The sequence below is a fragment of the Lutjanus erythropterus genome, chromosome 6, assembly GCF_056507025.1.
Source record: "Lutjanus erythropterus isolate fLutEry1 chromosome 6, fLutEry1.hap2, whole genome shotgun sequence".
NCBI classification, from domain to species: Eukaryota; Metazoa; Chordata; class Actinopteri; order Lutjaniformes; family Lutjanidae; genus Lutjanus; species Lutjanus erythropterus.
Window position 1 is genome coordinate 7,243,818 of NC_139322.1, and position 21,768 is coordinate 7,265,585.

At 37.9% G+C, this 21,768-nt stretch overlaps 1 protein-coding gene across 2 annotated transcripts; it reads left to right on the forward strand.

The window, feature by feature from the left end:
* Positions 1–874: 874 nt before the first annotated feature.
* camk1gb (calcium/calmodulin-dependent protein kinase IGb) lies at positions 875–21,520 on the forward strand. 2 transcript variants are annotated; one of them, XM_084720393.1, is made up of 13 exons: positions 875–972; positions 5,825–5,920; positions 8,633–8,744; positions 14,928–15,053; positions 15,279–15,353; positions 15,455–15,593; positions 16,105–16,228; positions 16,385–16,460; positions 16,761–16,873; positions 16,973–17,051; positions 18,046–18,133; positions 19,338–19,861; positions 20,491–21,520. In XM_084720393.1, exons 3-12 carry the CDS (start codon positions 8,659–8,661, stop codon positions 19,776–19,778), a joined length of 1,347 nt encoding a protein of 448 aa, XP_084576519.1. In that variant the 5' UTR covers positions 875–972; positions 5,825–5,920; positions 8,633–8,658; the 3' UTR covers positions 19,779–19,861; positions 20,491–21,520. The 2 variants fall into 2 exon arrangements, with proteins under 2 accessions (XP_084576519.1, XP_084576518.1); XM_084720392.1 differs by lacking the exon at positions 875–972 and having other exon boundaries at positions 5,452–5,920.
* Positions 21,521–21,768: the final 248 nt, after the last annotated feature.

Consider the following 21,768-nt stretch of genomic DNA (forward strand, 5'->3'; position numbering starts at 1 on the left):
CATTTTAACTCTAGATGTTTGAGGTAAAACAAAGATGTCCAGTGTCCAGAGACGGTCTTTTCTGTTTGAGTTTCATGGACACTGAGATTCTCCTTCACACTTGTTTGCAATCTGCAAGCTCACTGCTGGATGCCACTAAATCCACACATTTGACTATTTTACTTAGTGTTTGGGTTTTATTTCATTTATTTGTTTTGCTTGTACACAGTCCAGAGACTGTGACCTGTTATCGAGGGCCGTGGTTCTCAAATATGAGTCCAGGAACCCCCGTGTCATCCATTCATGTTAGACTGGTTAATCTTCTCTTTACATTTCTCTTGTTGGTCTTTCTCTTGTTGGTCTTTCACATAACTAAGTACAAGTTTCAATAATAACTTATGTCAGATTATTACAAGATACATAGGTGAGGGGGTCCCCAGTTCTTTTGTTTTTATCTCATAAGTGGTCTTTGACTGAGAAAAAAATTGAGAACCTCTGACTGAGAGAGCAGTAGGCCAGGGGAGAGGATTTTTTAAGCCTTATGTGCCACCTGGGATGAAATAAGTTAAGAAAGTAAGTGAAATATTAAAAATAAATCCTGCAACCTAAAAAAAATCTTTCAAAAAGTCAGCATGTACAAAAAGCTACTTGACTGTTTAAACAGGCGTCACTGTCCTTTAGAGAAGAAGTCTTTGTGTATGTTTTTAATAGCACACCACTGGATAAAAATAACATGCTGAATAATAAGTTACCTTTACACATTTTGAGGACATGATCTGTAAAACAATTACAGACAGCTATTTTTGAAAATAATGTGTGTGGGCACTATCAAATCACCCACATAGAAAATCGTCTATTGTTTTAACCTCTGAAATATCCTCATTTTAACACTTGCGTCTGTTTGACTAACTGCAAATATTTTCCAGACCTCATGATCTAACGGAGGAAGAAGCGTGGAGGACGAGCACCATCTCTGGATGTTCTGAAATGAAGGTGAATAATTACAGTAGATAATTGCAGTGAAACTGCCCACATGATTATAAATGTTTACTGTATAACACTCTTTAACACAAAGAGAAGAAAAAATAATCCTTTTTTTTTTATGGAGCAGTGATGAATTACTTTATATAATTTTGATTGTGTTCACGTATCAAACATGGGTCACTAGTTTCATGCGAGCACTGACTTCAGTTTAATCTCAGGTTATGTGAGCAACGAACGCTTTTAGAACCAATTTAATTAACTTATATAACACTTTATAAACGCATCACCATAACTCCTTTTTATTGTTGCCTTAAATCCTGATTTGATGTTTTGGGATGTGATGAGTGTAAAAGTCTTCTGTTAGAGCTGAGAGCTGCTTCAGTTACAGGTTATACTGGGCATCGAACGCTACCTGATCCCTTTAGTGTAAATCCCACTGACCCTTCATTTAGGCACAATGGATCTTAAGAGGCCGAGGTAGTATTAATTGTTTTGTTTTGTTCCTCTGAGGAGACTAGAGAGCTTTGTTCTACTTCTCTTTAGTGACATAAATGAAGCTGCGGTGTTGCATAATCCCACTGACGCGGCTTAAAAGTTCAAAGTGATCCTGATGTTTCTCTTGTAAGCCTGTTGGTGATGTAAGGTAACATGAGTCAGGCTGGGTGTCCGTGCTTTGTCAGCTTCTGCAGACACGACACTGAAGGGAGGATTCAGGTCCCTCAGTGGAAGTATCAGTTACTGTATCACTACAATGTAGAAATACTCTTACTGTACAAGTTAAGTACTCATTATGCAGGCCCCTTTCATAATATCTCTTCTAAGTATAAGTGTGGAGGAGGAGATGCATTGGATCGTGTGTGTGTGTGTGTGTGTGTGCGTGTGCACGTGTCCGTTCTGTCCAGAACTAATCTCAAGTGCAACTGAAAGCAGCAGCAGCATAGTATTTTTTTGTGCACATTTATAACCGTAAGTTCCAGAACCTTTTTGTGGTGGCAGTTTTTGATAAACCTTACAAAAGGTACAAACTCCATTCCAAAACAATTGGATAAAAATCTTAATAAAAACAAAATGCAATGATTTGCACTTTTTTTTTTTTTTTACCTATATTCAAATGAATGTAGTGCAAAGACAAGATATTCAATGTTCAAACCAATAACCTTAATTGTTTTTTATAGATATACACAGGTTATAAATTTCATTTCTGCAACACAGTCCAGAAATGTCAGGACAAAGTCAACAAAAGACTGAGAAAGTTGTGGAATGTTAAAAAACATTCATGTGGAACGTTCCACAGGTGAACAGGGTAATTGGTAACAGGTGGCAGTATCATGATTGGCTGTTAGAGAGGCGTCCTTGAAAGGTGCAGTCGTTCATAAGCTTGGATGTGGGAGGTTCACCACCACCAACAGTCCAACGGCTTAACCGGTTGATTCCACCAAACATGGCACATCTGCACCACAGTTCTGATCCGTCCTCTGTGCGGCTGCAAACCCCACCAGCAGTGTCTCAGAGGCCTTTTACCTGCCTGATTAGGTTTACTCTCTCACATTTTGTTGATTAGGTCATCTTTCCTTGCCCTTTATGCTTCTACCATGGATAAGAAGGCAAGGTGTTTAAATAGTTTCCTTTCTGTCTGTCTTTATGATCGTGAGTCTGCACGGGGTCTTTTATTTTGAAAATTACCTGGATTCTCCCTGCCTTTTCTATGTCTGATTTCCTGCCAGTTCAATCTGCTCTGTGCTAACTGATGTGGCATCCGTCAAAAATAGACTTGGTGCGTATTTGAGCTGCTTCTGGGACGCGCCGAGGCGCTGCTGATGGAGTGACAAGCTTTGTGTAGAATGATTGCGATCAGCTCCGGCTGACGTGACGCAGCCGCGCCTGGTGGAATTCAGCTATAAGAACAACACAAACAACACAAAATATACAGGAATTTAGGGATTTCACCATCTACAATCTATACCATCATTAACAGATTTAGAGAATACTAAGAAATCTCTGCAAGCAGGAGGCAAGGACAAAAACCAACATTGAATGCCTGTGACCTTTGACCCCTCAGGCAGCACTGCATTTAAAAACCAACACAATAGTATAAAAAATACTACCTGGCGCTGGGAACACTTTGGATAGCTCTTGTCGGTACTCAGTTGTTCTTGACATCCACCATCCAACCTGACGCACTCTCATTACACAAGCTTGCTGCAGGTCTGATCACTTCTCACCTGATTGGACAAGACTTCAGCCCATTGTGGCTCTAAAAAAAAAAAAAAAAATCCACCTGAAATCGAAGATGACCATGAGCCTCTTGAACCAGTGGTATCCATGACAACATGATGAGCCAGTCCAGCTATTGATATTCTGTCTCTCCATTTACAGCACACACCTAAAACTCAGATTAGCTGCACTGTGAAGCTATGAAACTCATCCTGGCAAACACTGCAGCTTTTAATGGCAGATCAAATCATAGCATCACGTTTTTATTTTTATCACAGACATGCCCGTAGCTGCACGTTGTGATTAGAAATAACTGTGTGTAATTTATTTTGCATGGCGCGAGCAGCAGACTTGTTATGTCTCCGCTCTCTGTGTGCAGTAAACACATGATCAGAGGAGGTGACCAGTGTTATCACCAGCTTGTCTTGAGTCACTGCACTGTGCAGCTCCATGTGCAGCTCCATGTGTGGCAGGTGAAATGAGCACCTGATGCAGATTATATATAAGCCTGTTAAAGGTCACCTCTGAAGACTACGGTGCAGACTGTGACACACTTTCTGTCTAATGCTGCGATGATCAGTCTGTGCCCCACGTGCAAAATGTCTGCTTGGGTGTGATGTGATCTGCACCACTTTCTAATACCGCATGTCCCTTTTATAGTGTTTTATAGATCATTAATAACCCATTAATAGGAGCACCTTTTGGGTTGCCAGGTAATGAAAATATCTTTAGATGGTTTTCATCCACTTCTAGCTAAACACTTGCTTTGTTTTGTTTGTTTTCTCCTTATCACCAGGTAACTTAATACTAAAAATACTGGCTTGTACATTTACTAACAACTGTAGATTTTATGATTTTTTTTAAAAAACCCTTTAGCAGCATTTATAACTCAATTTTTGCCAAAATGTAAAGGATAAACACCATCAAAAGGGATTTTTTACAAACCTATTATTGACTGATCTATACATCATTAATTATTACAATGCCTGGATAAGTATTCAATATAAATTTAAATGAAAGTTTTCATGTTTTAATATCAAACATGTTTGCATAAATATTCAGAACGCCTAAATCATCTATGAAAGTCACTTATTTGGTAAAACAGAACTCAATGTTTTAATTTCTATGGGAGCATATTGTCACCAGACCAGAAAAAGAGAAATGGATCAGTATCTGCTTACAATGTAAAAACAAACAAAGCGTCATGTAAGCGTCACAGTAAACAAAGTTTGTCATGATGTAATAAGTTTGTATGTTATATGTGAAAATATCTCACTATAAACTGAAATTGTTAAAACAATAAAGTTTTAATGTATAATGTGATAATAATAAAATTTTCTTGTTCTGGTGTTTCAGCAATATGCTGCTGTATAATGCTGCTTAAGTTCTATTTACCAAATATTGATCTGGATGAGGTGAATACTTATGCAAACAAGTATGCATTTATTTTTTTTTAGTTTTCAATTCTATATTAAATGTTTTTTTCTAGTTTTCATTGTCAAAAAGAGCCACATTAAATGTAACTACTTACAATGTTGTGAGACTATAAAACATCTTCCAGAGAAATACTTTTTATTGGGACAGTAACTATTAATTAAGCCATTAGTCACAATCAGGGGTGGAAGTAACTAATTACAAATTCTTGGGGTTACTTGTATTTTTATGAGTAGATTTTCAAGTCTGTATTTTTACTCTTACTTGAGTGTGCATTATAAGATGTAATCTTAGTTACTTTTAATATCATAATTGACTACAGAGTACACTTTCAATTAATATCCAAACCTTTAATCTGCATTTAAGAAGCCGATCAGGTGATCTGATCACAAACAGGTCAATGAAAACAAAAAACAAAACAAAACACTGCTGCAGCAGAGTATGGATACTAATGATTAATCATTAATCGATTAATTAATTACCATTATGAATTTAACCAATTAGGAATGTATTCATGGCTGTTTAATCAATAGACAAGGCAGTAACTCCACCTTAATTAACATCTGGCAGAGACATTTGTTGATAACTTTGACTTAAATGAGGAAAAAAATATGCAAAAAAGAAAAATGCACAAAATTTGCAGCTGTAGTTGCAAGGGAGAAGTAACTAATACTCTGAGTAGTTTTTGCGACAAATACTTTGTACTTTTACTTAAGTACATGTCTAACACCAGTACTTTTACTTGTAATCGAGTAATATTTGAGCAGTGTAGCAGTACTTGTACTTGAGTACAGATTTTCAGTACTCTTTCCATCACTGCTGATATCCTGAGCGCCGTAAATCACCGCTGACCCTTCATTTCAGAAACTGTAGCTCCACTTCTACCGGTGCTGAGAAGGGCATGCGCGCGCACTTGTGCATGCGCGTGCACACCGAAGGAGCCGTTTTGAATGAATCGTGTCGGGTTTTTTTTTTTTTTTTTTTTTTTTTTTTTTTATAAAAGCCGCTGCTTTTTGCGCAAGGCGCGCCGATTTCCCTCCGTGTGAACCTGTAACCGTGTGAAAAGATGAATGATGCTGCAGCTCAATCTAATCTGGAATCTGTGTCTCAATGAGCACCTGTGAGCCTGTCAGCTCCTCCCCTCCCTCCCCCTCTCCTCCCCTCCTCCTCCCTTCTCCTCTCTCCATGGATGTAATCTCTGACTTGACAACAGGTACTTGTTCGGTCCCAGACAAAGTAATCTGTCCAGAGCTCGGCGAGTGGCTGCCAGGAGAGTCAGAGAGGAGCTCCTCCAGCGCACAGGCTCTAGGTAAGAAGTCTGCTGCCCAGTGAATGAATGAACCTGAATTACTTGGATAATTGATGCTTACTTTATCTTGTTTTTATTTTACTTTATTTTATTATCTTATTTTATATTTCGCTTTGTTTTATTTTATTTTGTTTGTTTCTTTGCGGTCCAGAATCGAGGGCCAGTTGTGCCTAATTTGTATTCTGTGCGTAATTTGGTCAGTTTTGAGTGTTGCTGCGTTTTCATTCAGTATGATGAGTCAGATTGTGAGTCACTTGTATCTGGCAGTGTCATTGCTCCGGCTGTGTTGTGTGTGTGGTTCGATCTTGATCTTAATATCTGATCATTTTGCCGCAGAGTCTTTCCGCGGATGCCGCAGCCAACTCGGTCTCGCTGCTGGCCGCGTCCACCGTCAGTTACCATCAGATCAGCCGGCCTCTTCGCTCCCCGTCACGCCGTTTGCAGCTGTTATTATGTTACCATTCACTGACGGATGTTCTTGCGTCACGGAACGCGTACTCGACTGTAAACCTGCAGATGAGGGAAGACCAGGACTCGCGTAGAAAAGTCAGTGCGGTGAAAATGTGCGTCGCTGCTGCAGGTTTTTGAACGTGCACTTTTAGTTTTGCATCGCTGTTTGCGGGTTTGGAAACGTTCTCAAGCATTTAGTGGGTTCCTCTGCGTGAAAGTGAGATCGGTTGTTGTTGTTGAGCTCCAGCTGCTGAGCCTCATGTTTTCTGACCTGCTCTGCTGAATAACAACACAATGCAGCGGTGAAAGGAGTAATGACTGCAGGGGAAGCCAGAGAACAACAGAGGGGATAAAAAGTGCAGGACCCTCAGAGCTCATTGTTTGTATCAGTGTGGGGAAAGAAAATTACAGAGAAACATATGTATGAAGTGGGATTGATTAAAATAAAAACTCTTCCTCTTCTGTTAGATTCTATACTGTATATTTAACAGGTAGGGATGTGACAATATATTGAATATCACAATTAAAACAATGTCTGGATACCAGACTGTCACGATATTTATGGTGATGTAATAATTTTATTTTATTATTTTTATTGTATTGTGTAAAAGGAGTGCTAGTGATCGCTGCATTGCTTTTGCCAAATACATTTTTTTCAGTTTTTAGCACAAGTTTAGGTCATGGCTTCAACTTTTATTAGGTTTTATTAAAGAAATAAAGCAGAAGCATGTTAGGTCAAATATATTATTAAATATAAAATAAATATTAAATAAACTTTAACACATTCTTTCAAGTGCGATAAATCATTACATCTCTATGGACAGGTATTAAGAAATTTCTTCTGCATTTGAAGTTATTTATTTGAGACTTTGATCCGGTATTTATACCTGTGACACAAGTCCAGGTCTCCAGATCAGGAGTTAATCCCTTATATAAGAGAAAAGGGAGCAGGAAACCAAATTGGGTGACCTGATGATTTAAAGTGCTCCTAATGCTCCTGAGTCCCTTTTGGTTTTATTGGATAAGTCATTTCTCACAACTCTCTAACACTGGGGAAAGAAGTCCTTCATTTAAGTAAAGGTGGCAATACTGAAGTAAACTGAAGTAAAAGTACAAACTGAAGTAAAAGTACAAAGCATCAAAATACAAAATGGGAATTTACTCATTACCCTGTGCAGAGTGGCTCATTACAGAATCATGTATATTATTACATTAGAATTATTGATTCTTTAATAATTTATTAGTTGATTTACTTAATATCTTGTAATAATAATAATAATAATAATAATAATAATAATAATTGTAAAGTAACTTCCAACTAAAGCTTCAAAATAAATGTAATAGAGTAAAAAGTACAATATTTGCCTTCACAGTTTAGTGGAGAAGAAGTGGAAAGTAGCATAACATGAAAATATTTCAGAATTGTACTTGTTGTACTTGTACTTGTCTTATTTAACAGTGCACATTGATAAACATTAAATATGCCAGAAGTATGCAAGAGGTTATTTTTAATTTGAATTTGTAGTCCCTGGACAGATGTTAGAAAGTCACCCTAAAAAACAGATTAAAATTATAAAATGATTCATTGTTTGTCGTATATACTGTCAAGTTCTGTTTAAACATGCAGCACACACACTTCCAAAACAATAAGTGCAGGATCATAATCTTAATAGAAAACATGGACTAAAAAAATCAGTGTGTTTTATTGTTTGACACGTATTAAAATATGCAAAGCAGACATGAAAGCATGCTCAGTAAATAAAAATAAAAATCAGTCTGACACAACATTGGAGTTCTGCAGACAGCTATTTTAATAATTTGTTAGCAGTTTGATAAAAGCAAATAAATGTGGAGGAAAAAACCAGCAGGTTCCCCTTGTTTTTCCGCTTGTTTGCGATTGTTCAGCCTAATTCACTCACTGCAGTGTCATACAGCATCATCTGGCCCTGATACAGTCTGTACAGGCCAGTCCTGGCGCTGCTTCCTACCTTCAGCTGCCAGTTACAGCTCAGATTAGTGCGCTAACCTTTTGTCTGCCAGACAAAGACTCATGTCTGTCTGTGTCATCTGCTCGTCCTCAGTCCTGCAGACAGTCTGAGCAGCGCAGCAGACACGTCAGCCGCCTTCTCAGGACTCCTCAATAATCTCAGAGGACTTTATCTTTATGATTATGATGATGAGGGTGTCTGGACATTAAGACGGGATTGTTATTGTTGTTGAGATCTACTCTTCAAGTCTTTTCCTTCTCCTTACTTTTAAAAGAACTCCCCGCCGAAGCGTCTGCAGACATGGGTCGTCAGGAGGCTGACTATGTGTGGAAGAAGAACACCGAAAACATCCAGGAGATTTTTGACATCATGGAGGAGCTGGGATCGTAAGTACATTTTATTCTGTATAAGAGAGCACCATTAATTAACATATTTTTTTTTCATATTATCATAAATCACAAATTTGCATCAAGGGGCTGTATAGTCTTTGAAGCATATAGCACCACTGTCCTTAGATCATCAATTAAGATCAGAAAAAACTCTCCAGAAAAGCCTGAAATGAGAAACAAAATGGAAGAAACCTCAACAGATCAGCAGAGGAGGCATATCACACCCAGGATGGTCAAATCTTAATATTTATTGAGCTTTCAAGTTTCTCCATAGGAGTTTCTTCCTGTATTTCTCAATCCCTCGGGGAATATTTTGGACTGCTGGATGTTTTACTTTAGTGATTCTGAGGGCAGCTACAGTAAAACTCCCGTCCTGACTCGCCGTGGCCGTGGCGTGACTATGTGCCCTGAACATGCCGTTTGAGTTGGAGGATATCTGATTACTGGTTTGATTGGATTGACATGAGGAGGGCCTACTTTGCTGAGGTCTTAGACAACAATACACTCTGACTGTTAGAGGGTTAGTCTGACTGTCCTGATGGTGTCTAACTATCAGCTTAGCCATTCATTCATAAAAAAAAAAAGCACATCGTTAACAACACGTTGTTTACTTTAAATTGCTTTAAATGTTAATTCTGCTCACAAAAAAGTGAAGAAAATCTAAAAATCTGATTAGAAAGCGATTACAGCTGCAACAGTTAGTCATTAAAATCTTTTAGTTTATTGACAGAATAATAATAAACACCTGTTTTTGATACCTGGTTTTACAAGTCTGAGGGATGCGACAATAACTTAAATACAGAGAAACAGAGTCAAGTGAAACCAGTAGTGTATGAACAAATAAGGAATTTATTACTAAATTAGAACAAAAAAGTACTGACAACAAGATCACCAGTAACAACAGAAATCTACCCTCCTGCACATATTGTTCTGGTTTATTTTATTATACATCTTATCTTATTCTATTCTGACTTTAATTTAATCTGTATACCTGTTATATATGTGTGTTGCATGAAGGGACTGAAACTTTCTTTTCTTTGTGCAACCTTGTTATATAATCATTATAAATTATATTTACACCTTGAGAAAGAAACTTAATAGATAAATCTATCATTTACTTTTTCTAAGCAAAAATACAGAAAGATTTGTTACGTCCCTTTGTCTAATGCGATAATAAACTAAACGTTTTTGGGGTTTTGACTGTTGGTCACACAAAACAGGACTTCGATTAAGGTAATCATGATGAAAACAGATTTTAAAAATGAAGGAAAATAACAAATTGTTTAATCAGTAATGATGTTAATCATTGGTTGCAGCCCCAAAGGCAAGTAAACTGACCAAACAGCAGCTGGTGAGCATTTTCAAGTTTATCTCAAAGTTCAGTAATGGTTTGCAGCTTGTTGATACATGCTTAATTGTTTCAATCTAATAAAATGACCCAAAAAAATGTGAAAAATGCTCATCAGAATTTCCTAGAGCCTTTAGTGACGTTTTCAAATTGCTTCTTTTGTCAAACCAACAGTCCAAAACCCCAAAACTCTTCATCAACTATCATGAATGACAAAGAAAAGCTGCAAATCTTCACATTTCAGAAGCTGGAACAAGCAAATATTTGATATTTTTGCATGAAAAAATGCCTGAAGTGATGAATTGATTATCAAAATAGGCAACTAATTTTCTTTTGATCGGCTAATCAATGAATCGACTGATCATTGCAGCTCGCTTGGGAGCCTTTTCCTGTTGGCCCAATTTCTCCGAGGTCAGCTTGATAATCAGGAAGTCTTCTGTGTAGTGCTCTCGAGTGTTTAGCGAGCGGCTGAAGAGCGGCAGATCAGAGGCGTGAGAGTTCTGCCAGACGTCAGCATGTTGCTGGAAAACAGAGCGGCTCCGTGTTGAGGGCTGAGGAGGCTGATGAGAGGTTTTAGATGAAAACATCAGCGGTGATTGGACTGTGAAGGAGGCCCCCGCTGAACGCAAGACATGATCTAATACGTGGTCCAATTAGTTTGCAGCAATCAGCTTTATTTCCCAAGACACAAGTCATGGGGTTTTATGAAGAAAGAGGAAGAAGACACACAGCTTCATCTAAAAGTATTAGAGTCCAAAAAAACAAAAGAGAGCCTGTAACTGTCTGAGCTGCAGGGTGATTTCACAGGACTGCTTTCGTTTCTGTTGAAGGTGTCAACAGCGATCCCTCTGAGCTGTTTTGCCCATTCTCAGGTGGACGGTTTGGTTTTAATGTCCTCATGTTTCCATTACAAAAAAGACCACAGAGGAGAATCCAGAAGGGACGGGAGATTGCGTAGAAAACCAAACGGAGCCTTCCCCTTTGGGCCTCATCACATTTAGTGTAAACAAACAACATCCTAATGGTATCCAGGCAATCAGAACACGGCCTCTTCAGGGGTAAATCTAACTCCCAGAATGACCCAAAAAGCACACAGCAAATTCATTTAGTCAACATTTTGTTGGATTTCAAGCTTGCGAACTTACACACTCGAGTTGGTGCATCAGTGATTTCTGATTGCCTCTTTGTCTTTTCATTAAAAAAAAAAAAAAAAAAAAAAGGACGCCGTCTGTGTGGCATCATTAATGTTTGGGGCTTGATTGATGATTTCTCTTGAGAGTCGCAATAAGCTTCAAGGAGATCTGAGGAAGGAAATGAGCTGTGGTAACCAAGGAGAAATCAGTTGAGCGATGGGATGTGAAGTGCTGCGATGATGCTGTGGGGGGGCAGCTTGTTCCTGAGCTGGCATTAGTCAGTGTGTATGAGCATGTGTGTGACAGACACTTCCTTCTGAATAAGACTCAGTACACTTATTACAATGTGTCCGCTGAGAGTTAAAGTCTAAAATCCAACAAGCAGCCAACTCAAAAAATTTCCTTGGGAAAAGGAAGTAAAAGAACTTAACAGTGTTAAGTTGTGCATTACTACCACCAACCTACTTAGAAAAAAGCAAGTAAATATTGTAGAATGACGCACATATGATGGCAAAAAGTACTGGAAACTAGTGTAAGCAAGTAAAATTAAAAGACTAGTATAAATCAAGTTAACGGCACTTGTAGAATAATCATACATTATGACTTATTAGAAAAATTACAATTAATTGCTAATAACAAACAAACAGTTCCTGCATTATTGTTTTATGATTTTAAATAGTTGGTTTTCCCTGCCTAAATAAAAGTTAAATAAAGAATAAAATGAACAAATAAATGTACTCTAGACTTTAGACATATAAAGTCATACTTGTCATAGTTTGTTAGTCTTAAATTGCATTAATAATGGTCTTAAAAAGCTCTTTTAAAAAGTCTTAAATTTAACTTGTTGCAACCAGCAGAAACCCTGTTATCAGAACATGTGTGTTAAAACTGAAAACAGTGACGATTCGCTGTGTGCTGTTGAGTAAACACGCTTACAGGCACTCAGATGCTCCAGCAGGCGTCTTCATGAGAGCAAATTCCTTCAGGGTCAGCGGTGTCGTCACCTTCCAGACACAGAGGTCAGGGTCGTAGAATCCCTCATCTGCCCACAGACCTTGACCCTGCTGTCTGTGACCCGGGAGCTTGTTGTTCCCCCCCGCCGCTCAGTTTCTAACCTCGGCGCCTCGAGGCCTCAGCCCCCGCCACCGCTTTCCATTGCGTCAGGGATAAAGGGCTTAATCCAGCAGGTAGAACAACTATTCCCAGACAGCGCTGAAGATAGCGTGAACGCAGAGCAGCACAGTGTTGAATAATAAGCCTCTGACCTGTGAATAGTTAAGCCACAGAGCTCTGATCTTAATTGACTCCCTTGATATTGCTATTTCTGCCGTGTGTTTATTTTAGTTCTCTCCAAGAAATTCTGTCTCTTTCCATCACAGACAAAGAGAAATAACATGATGAAACTGTAAATCCAAAGTCATTACACACAGTTACAAAAAAGGAGAGTCTGACTTGATATATTGATCTCTCACAGCTATATCAGTCAATATCGATACAGGCATATGTTGTCTGAGAAGCACCTATCAGAAAACTTTTTTAAAAACAGAACATTATTTTTTAGTTTTATAGCTAGAATTTTACATATATTGGATCTTTTTGCTTGATTCAAGTTTTTTACATATATAGAGCCCGATTGATGTATCAATTACTGATATTATTGGCCTGATATTGGCTTATCACAGCTTTATTAGCCTACATCAGAATCGCTATATATGTTATCCAATATGGAAATTTTTAAAAGTTACATAATGCAGATACTTTGTTTTGTTTTGTTGACAGCATTTTCTGTGTTTTTTGGTTTCTTTTTCTTAATTTGAGTTTAATGTATACAAATATTTTCCTCTATTTGTGTAATTTCTGATTTATACTTACTAATGATTCAATAATAAAAATAAAAGTTTACTGTTTTTGGTGCCCTGATTACATTTTGGACAATAACATTTATTGTTAAACTATAAAATATCCTGCCTCTGTTACATGTTTTTGTCACAAGTTTTAATCACTTTTAAGGGATCGATACCAAAATCATGTGTTTATGTATATATTCTACATTCTGTAGTATTATTCTGCATGAAGAATATCGGCTGATGTTCAATCAATATTTGATTTATTGTATTACTAATTTTGAAGGTATTACAATTTTCAAACAGAAAAAGCGTGAATCAAATGTTGCTTGGTTCTGTCTGAAGGTAATAAACTCTCAAAATGTCCTGTACACTTGATCCTACAAAAGAGTCTTAAATCAGTAATTTAAGTTTAACTAACATATCTAGCTGACTATTACCGCCTGCTTGCACCAGTTTTAAATTGATCGGGGAGATAAGAGAGCTGTTGAGAAAACTGGCAGCCAAGTTTGTTTCCTAAAATGTCAAACTAATTGTCTAAATACTTCCCAGATGTTTGTCTCTCATGTAATTACTTCAGCTCACCTCTCTTTAATCATCCTCACACGTTCTTGCTCTGCAATAAGCTTCAATAAGTTTGATCTTTAAAACGACCTCAGAACGCCTGAACAAAACTCTCGACTCGTGTCCGTTCGTAGCCGTCTTTGGTGCCCCGTAAGACTGAAGCCGACTGCATCACTTTTCTTACTTTACTGGCTGCTTCCTTTTACTTAAATTGAAAGCTGCACACTCACCTCACTGTTACGTCACTGGATCAAAGACTTACTGCACTTTCATAACTTAGAAAAGAAGAGAAAAACATTTAAGAGAAAATCCAATTGCCTGCTTTTCCATAAAAAGGAAAAAAACCTGCATCTTTTCTTCTCTTTGTCTTACAAATACATATCCAATAGCCTGCTATTTTTTTTATATTGTCTTTCATTTATCACTTTTGGATTGGGATTTTGCTTTTTTATTTGTCCCTAGTTTTCTCCTGTCTTCTTTGTTTACACAATATGTCACTGAATATATCATACAGTGTGGTACTGGAAATCACAATAATTAGATGTTAAATTATATTATTAAGTGGCTTTGTTAAATACTTAATTCTGATTTGGTCAATTACATCATTCTAAGGTCTGTCTGTACAGCAGACTGTTGCTGTGAAGAACAGACTGTTTCTATGAACACAGTCCTGATCGTAGACTCTGGGGGAGACGTTAATCATTTTTAAATCAACAAAATCATTTTTTAATCAATAGTTTGTGTCAAATTAAGTAAATAACAGTGTAATAAGTGGGATACTGTACTTTGAGAAGGTTATTATGATAAAATAAACCCCAACAATGTGCTGAAGTTGTATAAAAAATAAAAATTGTCATTTCTCCATACAGACATATGAGGCTGACACTACTACTCTCTGAATTTTAAAGTTTTTCATGTATTTGAAGCCCTGCAAATAACTTATTTCTGCTGTAAAACACAACCAGAGTCACATCTGACACATCTGAACAAAATAAAGAAATCGAGGCAAGCAAAAATTCATCCTAATTGGCTGAAAAAATTGAAAAACAGACCCGATAAGGTGCCAAAACTCTGAGCTGTTCAGGTTTCCATATTTTATTAACAATTCCCTGTTCTAATAAGAAGGACGACTCATTTCCTCTCACTGGGGGAGACTTGATCTATTTCTGTGATGTTTCAGAGCAATCAGTGACTCCATCATTAATAAGTCATTGCGTGTGTGTGTGTGTGTGTGTGTGTGTGTGTGTGTGTGTGTGTGTGTGTGTGTGTGTGTGTGTGTGTTAATGAACAGGGGGGCGTTCTCAGAGGTGTATATGGTGAAGGAGAAGAAGACGGGAAAGATGTTCGCCATGAAGTGTGTGAAGAAAAAACAGAAGAGAGACCTCAATCTGGAGAACGAGATCGCCGTGTTGAGAAGGTGAATTTTTTTTAAATTTCATATTCTGTCAGTAGTCGTTCAGTGTGTGTGTGTGTGTGTGTGTGTGTGTGTGTGTGTGTGTGTGTGTGTGTGTGTGTGTGTGTGTGTGTGTGTGTGTGTGTGTGTGTGTGTGTGTGTGTGTGTGTGTTGGGGTCACATTGATCAGCTTTAGGCTCTTATTGTGGGATTATAAAAGTAATGAAAGCACCTTCTAATTTTTAACAGGATCAAACATGAGAATGTCATTGGGATGGAGGATTTCTATGAAAGTCAGTCTCATTACTATCTTGTCATGGAGCTGTGAGTTTTTCAGTCATTATATCAACATTTACATGAGTAAATTAGCTCGTTAAAATAGGATTTGAGATTAAATCCTGATGGTTGCTGTATCTCCTCCCCAGCGTTTCAGGCGGTGAGCTCTTTGACCGTATACTGGACCGGGGGGTGTACTCGGAGAAGGACGCCAGCAGCGTGATCCAGCAGGTGCTGCAGGCCGTCAGCTATCTGCACCAAAACGGGATCGTTCACCGTGACCTCAAGGTATGGATCAATAATATAACACAACCACACACTTGATACACTGAAGTGTCAAAAATTGTTTTGGGATAAAGCCACATTACAGGATTTTGGACAGGAGTAATAAAACATTTACTTTTTCTCTGTTACATTGCATTTGATTTCTTTTTATTTATCTGATGCTTAAGTTGCTGATTTGTTAGAATAATAATAAATATATACTAAATATTTAAAAAGTCTATGCATTCTCAGAGACCTACTTAAGTTAAGCTAACTGTCTATTCAGCGCAGATTCATATTTATTGTGCAGACATGAGAGTACTATTCCTGCAAATTTAAATCTCATTAATGAGCAGATAGTCTCCTTGTGCTTAGATGTAAGTTTTACTTTCCTCTCAGTGGTAAAGCTCCTTTTCCAGCAGTGGTACTTTTACAGAAAATGTAATATTTAAGAATCTGTTCCAGCACAGGTGAAGTAACACTTGATTGAGGACGTCAGTGTGTGAACAGCTCTCCTGTCTTTGTCCCTGTGCAGCCAGAGAACATCTTGTACTACAGCCAAGAGGAGAACTCCAAGGTCATGATCAGCGATTTTGGCCTCTCCAAGATTGTAGACAACGACATCATGTCGACGGCTTGTGGCACCCCGGGATACGTAGGTAAGGAAACGCATCTGTATGATAACTGATTTACAGACGCTTACTGAGTGAGGGGATTACAGACAACATGTAATATTTATACCAGTGTTTTCCTGCATGTGGGTTTAATTAGAGTTATCACTGGTGTAGCTTTGACTTCTTTTTCATCTCTTTCAGCTCCTGAGGTTTTGGCACAGAAGCCCTACAGCAAAGCAGTGGACTGCTGGTCTATTGGAGTTATCACCTACATCTTGTAAGCAAAAAAGACACTGTGACTTTGTGCTTTTAAAATTAGACTAAATTTGTAAATCAGCTCCAGGATTTCCTTTATTGAGCGGCAGGATTTTCAGATTAAAAGCCACTGCAGGTCATGAGTGTGGCATGACACAGTTACCTACATATAGAATAATGATGCAGTGATTGAACCATAGCACCACCTAGTGATCATCCACTATACATACGGTTTACCTGCACACATTAGGACATAAATGTGCACCTTATTGTGGAACATTTCCTTACAGCTCCAATCATAAATGCTTCCTGTGTGTTGCAGACTCTGTGGATACCCTCCTTTTTATGAAGAAACTGAGTCAAGACTGTTCTCCAAGATCATGAAGGCTCAGTATGAGTTTGACTCACCCTTCTGGGATGACATTTCTGAATCTGGTAATTACACTGAACATCATATTGTATATCCTGCTGCTGCTGCTGCTTTATTCCCCCTCACAGAGCCCTAATGTGAGTGTGTCATCTTTTCATCTGCAGCTAAAGATTTCATCCGTAACATGATGCAGAAGAATCCCAGCATGCGCTACACCACTGACTTGGCGCTCAGACATCCCTGGTGAGTGTCAGTCAACAGCCTTGTGTCACAAATTCTGGTTTCGATGCCTTAAGTTAAACTTAAAATGTTCAGTTGTCTCATCTTTGTCTCATTTTATAATACAAGTAAATACCTCCCTGCAATATAGTTGCATTTCTTGAGCAGAGCTTGACTGTTTTTAATTATTTTTCATAGTAAAACATCTGTACTGTACCATATGTGATTTTCATGTCTCAAAAGTAATATTAATCTAAACGCTTTAATTGTGGATTATTGTTTTTTTTCTGCGTAGTTCTAATCCCAAACAGAACAAGGCGCTGCAATTTATAATAACCCTTAGCTTTGTAACACTACAAATTAGGGATGTAATGATACCAAAAACTCAGGGTAAAATAATATTTAATAATTTATCATGATATTTATCACAATATTTGTTAAATACTCCATTCTGATTGGATTGTTATTTCTGTATAGCAGACCGTTGCTATGAAGAACAGATCGTTGCTATGGACATAGTTCTGATCTTAGACTCCGAATAATAAATGTGATGTGTGCAGCATTTTTTATTCATATAGAATTTGTTTTTCTTTTAAACTTTTTAAGTGTTTCAGCTTTCATTCTTTAATAAAATACAACAAAAGTAGCCAGCCATGACCTAAACATGTGCAAAAAACTGAGAAGACTTATCTTTGCCGGTGAAAGTTTGAGTTATGTATGTACACTTGCAAAGTAAAAACTATGCAGCACTCAGTAGCAGTCATTTTATTATAAAATAAAGTTAACAAAATAAAATAATTAACCATGTAATATCATGGTGTATATTGTCAGATTCCAGTATGGTACTGCAATATTGCGATATTCAGTATATTACTACATCCCTACTATAAACTCATGCTCACATTCCTGGCAGAAATAGGTGTTTGGAGTGTATCCTCACAGTGTTAGGTCACACAGATGGGTCCAGGATTAACTTCTACCTTGAAATAAGCGTTCTCTTCCGTCATCTCTTTTCCAGGATAATCGGAAAGACGGCCCGGAGCCAGGACATCTACTATTCTGTCAGCGTTCAGATCCAAAAGAACTTCGCCAAGATCAAGTGGAAGGTCAGTGCTCACTGATTTCTTGGCTCTGATGTGGTAAGCTTATTAAGGAACCGCAGTTTATAGTTGATTAATCGGGTGTCCACCTAAATCCTTCCTGATTAAGGGCAGTTTAATAAGATATTGTTCTGTAATCAAGGCTGCTGGTGGCTGATGTGGGGCTTTTACCGTCCAGGGAAACAAAATGCACTCGATTTTTCAGCAGCAAAGATGATTCACGAATTTATTGTCTGGACGGTCAGAAGAATAGTCTCTCAATCTCAGTCTGTAAACTGTTTTAACTTGATTCTATGGAATCAGATCAGTGTCAGTATTACTGAATGCACACAAAAGTTTTCACAAATGTTTTTGGGGATTTATATTTATCTACAATTCATATTTGTTCATTGTGGGGGACATAATATTCATTTTAAATGCCATGCATGTAGTTTTTTGAGTTCTACTGTCCCCTAAAAAAAGCACATCCTGGGCTTTTTAGTCACCTCTTCTGTCATTCCAAAATGGCAAGAACTTCGACAAATAGACTTTTTGGCAGTAATGCAGCTAAATTATGACATTTACAAAGGTGTATTGTTGTGATCTTTGTAAGTGTATTGTTTTTATTAATGAGAGTCTTAATGGTATTATATTAAGATTTTAGAAGTGTATGTTAATTTTCAGTCAAAATATGTACATATTTGTTTCCAATATTCATCAAATGAGAAAGAATGATGTAGAAATGCAGAGCAAATGACAATTTATCGTTAACAGAATGATGTCTTGTAATGTGCTTTGAACGTCCCTATATTTGTACTTACTTTTGTGATTGGCTGAAGCAGAAGGAGACATCTGATTGGCTGGAGATAATTCCCTTTTGAAAAAAAAATGCGTTAATCTACTGTTAATTTGGAAATACAGGTTTAACAGTTGCTATATAATAATTTAACAACATCCAAATGTAGTGACTCTTACATTTATTTAAAATATTTGGTGTGCATCAGAAGTGCATTTGTGATCCTTGTTTTTTATATATCTTGATTTTTTTATTCTTATACAACAATTGTTTTTGTGTGCATTGAGTAAGTATTTATGTGAAGAGGGTAATTTAATTATAAATCCTAAGTTACATGTGTGAATCCCTCTGTATGCATTCATTAATACTGAGACTGATCTGACTCCATAGCTCTCAGATGTCTTTTTGACCCTCCTGTCTGTGTTCACTCCACAGCAAGCTTTCAATGCTGCTGTAGCCATCAACCACATGAAGAAGCTGCAGCTGGCCCACTCAGAGCTGGCCCTGAGGCAGGCCAGCATCCCCGACATCAAGGTGATCGACGTGTCCTCCCCGACAAAAACACGCAAACGTCTCGATCCAGACAGGCTGGACCCCAAGGCGGCGGAGGTCAACGGGAAAGTAAACGGGACGAATCACATGGCCCTGCCCATGAGTCACATTGACGTGAAGAGTCACTACCACACGCTGAAGGCCACGCAGAGTCAGTGCGGCGCGCCCCACCCACCCACCATAGCTGAGCAGGGCAAGAACGTGTACCACTCAGAGCCCGCCAACCTCAACGGGTTTGTACAAACTTCATTTGATGTTGTGACTTTTCGAATTTCTGACATTACATCAGGACTGACCTTTCTCTTTTGCTTTCAGGTATGGTAAAAATCAGAAACCTGTGCAGACCGGAGTTTGCTCAGTCATGTGAAGGCTGCATGAAGTTTACATGGAAAAACACATTTTACTTGGTAGGTTCTGCGCAGAATTTGCGTATAATTATCAAGTACACTGTAGTACTTTCATTTGAATTACAGCTTTATTAAACAACTGTAAAAGGTCCTTTTCAGTTCCACACAAATAATAAGGATATATCATTATTTAAAAAAAAAAAAAAAAACACATTTGAAGATAAACATTTAAAGTGATAGTTCAGATTTTTCATAGTGGGGTTGTATGAGATACTTATCAATAGTCAGTAAAGTAGATGGAGGTCAACACTCCCTCAGTCTGGAGGAGCAGCAGGAGCACCAGGGTCGGATTCTCCTTGAAATCAGATGAAACAGGCGTTTCACAGTGAGCAGTTTGTTAGGCAGGAGATTTTCCCTGAGATAATTTTATTTTTGGCATTATATTTTGTAGTGTTGATGGTGGAAATACTATTGCTTTTGTTCACAAGAGCCTCCAAAATCAACACAACATGAAATGCTCCCATCTAGCATTTATAATCTGTATGTAAATATTGAATAAATGGTTAATAATACAAAATAAAACAATTGCGAGCAGATGCAGGTCTTAATTTCATGCTGTTTGACAATATGTTTTACCCATATTAGTGTGTGTGTTTGTCTCACCCTGAGTGTGTCTCTGCTCTCTGCAGGTCGGTGTTTCTGTGCTGACTCAGCATGCAGCTGTTTTGTGTCAGCAGGTCCCCCCAGGTGCTGAGAATGAGAGGCGGCTGATCCTCTGACGGACCCGAGCGGTCTGCGAGATCCACGCGGCCAGTGTGGGACATTTTATTTTTGGAAAGAGTGCCTATACGGAGCTTACCAACAACCACAAAGAAGCACACAAACACACACTCAGACGCACACGACTCACTTTAGCTCGGCCGCAAAGCGAAGACTTCAGTTCTGACAGACAGTTCAGACAGTATTCCAGGGATTGTCTCTTTTTAGAGAGGGATGTGATGGGCTCAGCTGCTGCTGGGCTCCACTTGAACGTCCAGCTCGTTCGTGCTGAAGCTGTCCCTGACCTCGGAGAACACAGTCTTTACTATATCACAACTCCTGGTTTTGGATTAGGCAGAGTTTAACTCATGTGTCCAGGCTTATTAGGATCATGGTTACATGTTGCTTAAGAAAATACACAACGCAATAAGATTCATCATGTGTAAAATATTATCCGTTAGCGCAATATAATACATGTAAAACTGCATGCTTACTGCTTCAAATAAGCCATATTGTATAATCTATTCTGGTGAAAATGTCAGTTACTTTTTATTATTTTTCTTGTACTAATTGTTTGTCATTCTGTCTCATTTTTCTAAAGTATTTGCTTCTTTTTTTAAAAAATAAATAGAAAAGGTATTGATTAAAAAAGAGCTATAAAGACAATAAAAACAAACAAAAACATGATACATGTTCAAACTGACAGATCGTGAACAGTGTGAATGCCACAAGTATGTCCATAATTTGCCAACTCATGGTTCTCACATGCCATCAAGCTGCTAGAGTGGAAAATGTCATGTTTCTGTTCACTGTTCTTACTGTAAGTGGTTCATTCTGCACAGTCTGCTTTGTGTCTCTCCTGCTGTATGTGGCTTTGTAATGATGCATTCAACAGATATTGATCTAGTCTGTGTATTACGCTGGGATGTGTTCATAAATAAAGCCTGTACAGAATCTGCATTTGTTTCACTTCCAATTTATTTGTCTTCATTCTTTCTGTCCACTTGGAAAAAATAACTTCACAGCGACTCAAGAATATATAATTGATTGCAAAATTATGTCAAGCTATTGTATTTTTTAATTAATTTAATTGATTTTGCTGATTTAACAGACAAATTTAAACAAACACCATAATGACAACAATAACAGGAACAATAACCCCTTGTCCCTCATTCTGTGACCTGACCGGGTCTCCCTAATCAAAACTA

Bases quoted from the DNA above. Each gene is read 5' to 3' on its own strand.
- camk1gb (XM_084720392.1), top strand. From the start codon at position 5,722: ATGAGCACCTGTGAGCCTGTCAGCTCCTCCCCTCCCTCCCCCTCTCCT. The intron at 17,052-18,045 runs GTGAGTGTCAGT...TCTCTTTTCCAG, and splicing joins TTGGCGCTCAGACATCCCTG to GATAATCGGAAAGACGGCCC. The intron at 18,134-19,337 runs GTCAGTGCTCAC...TTCACTCCACAG, and splicing joins TCGCCAAGATCAAGTGGAAG to CAAGCTTTCAATGCTGCTGT.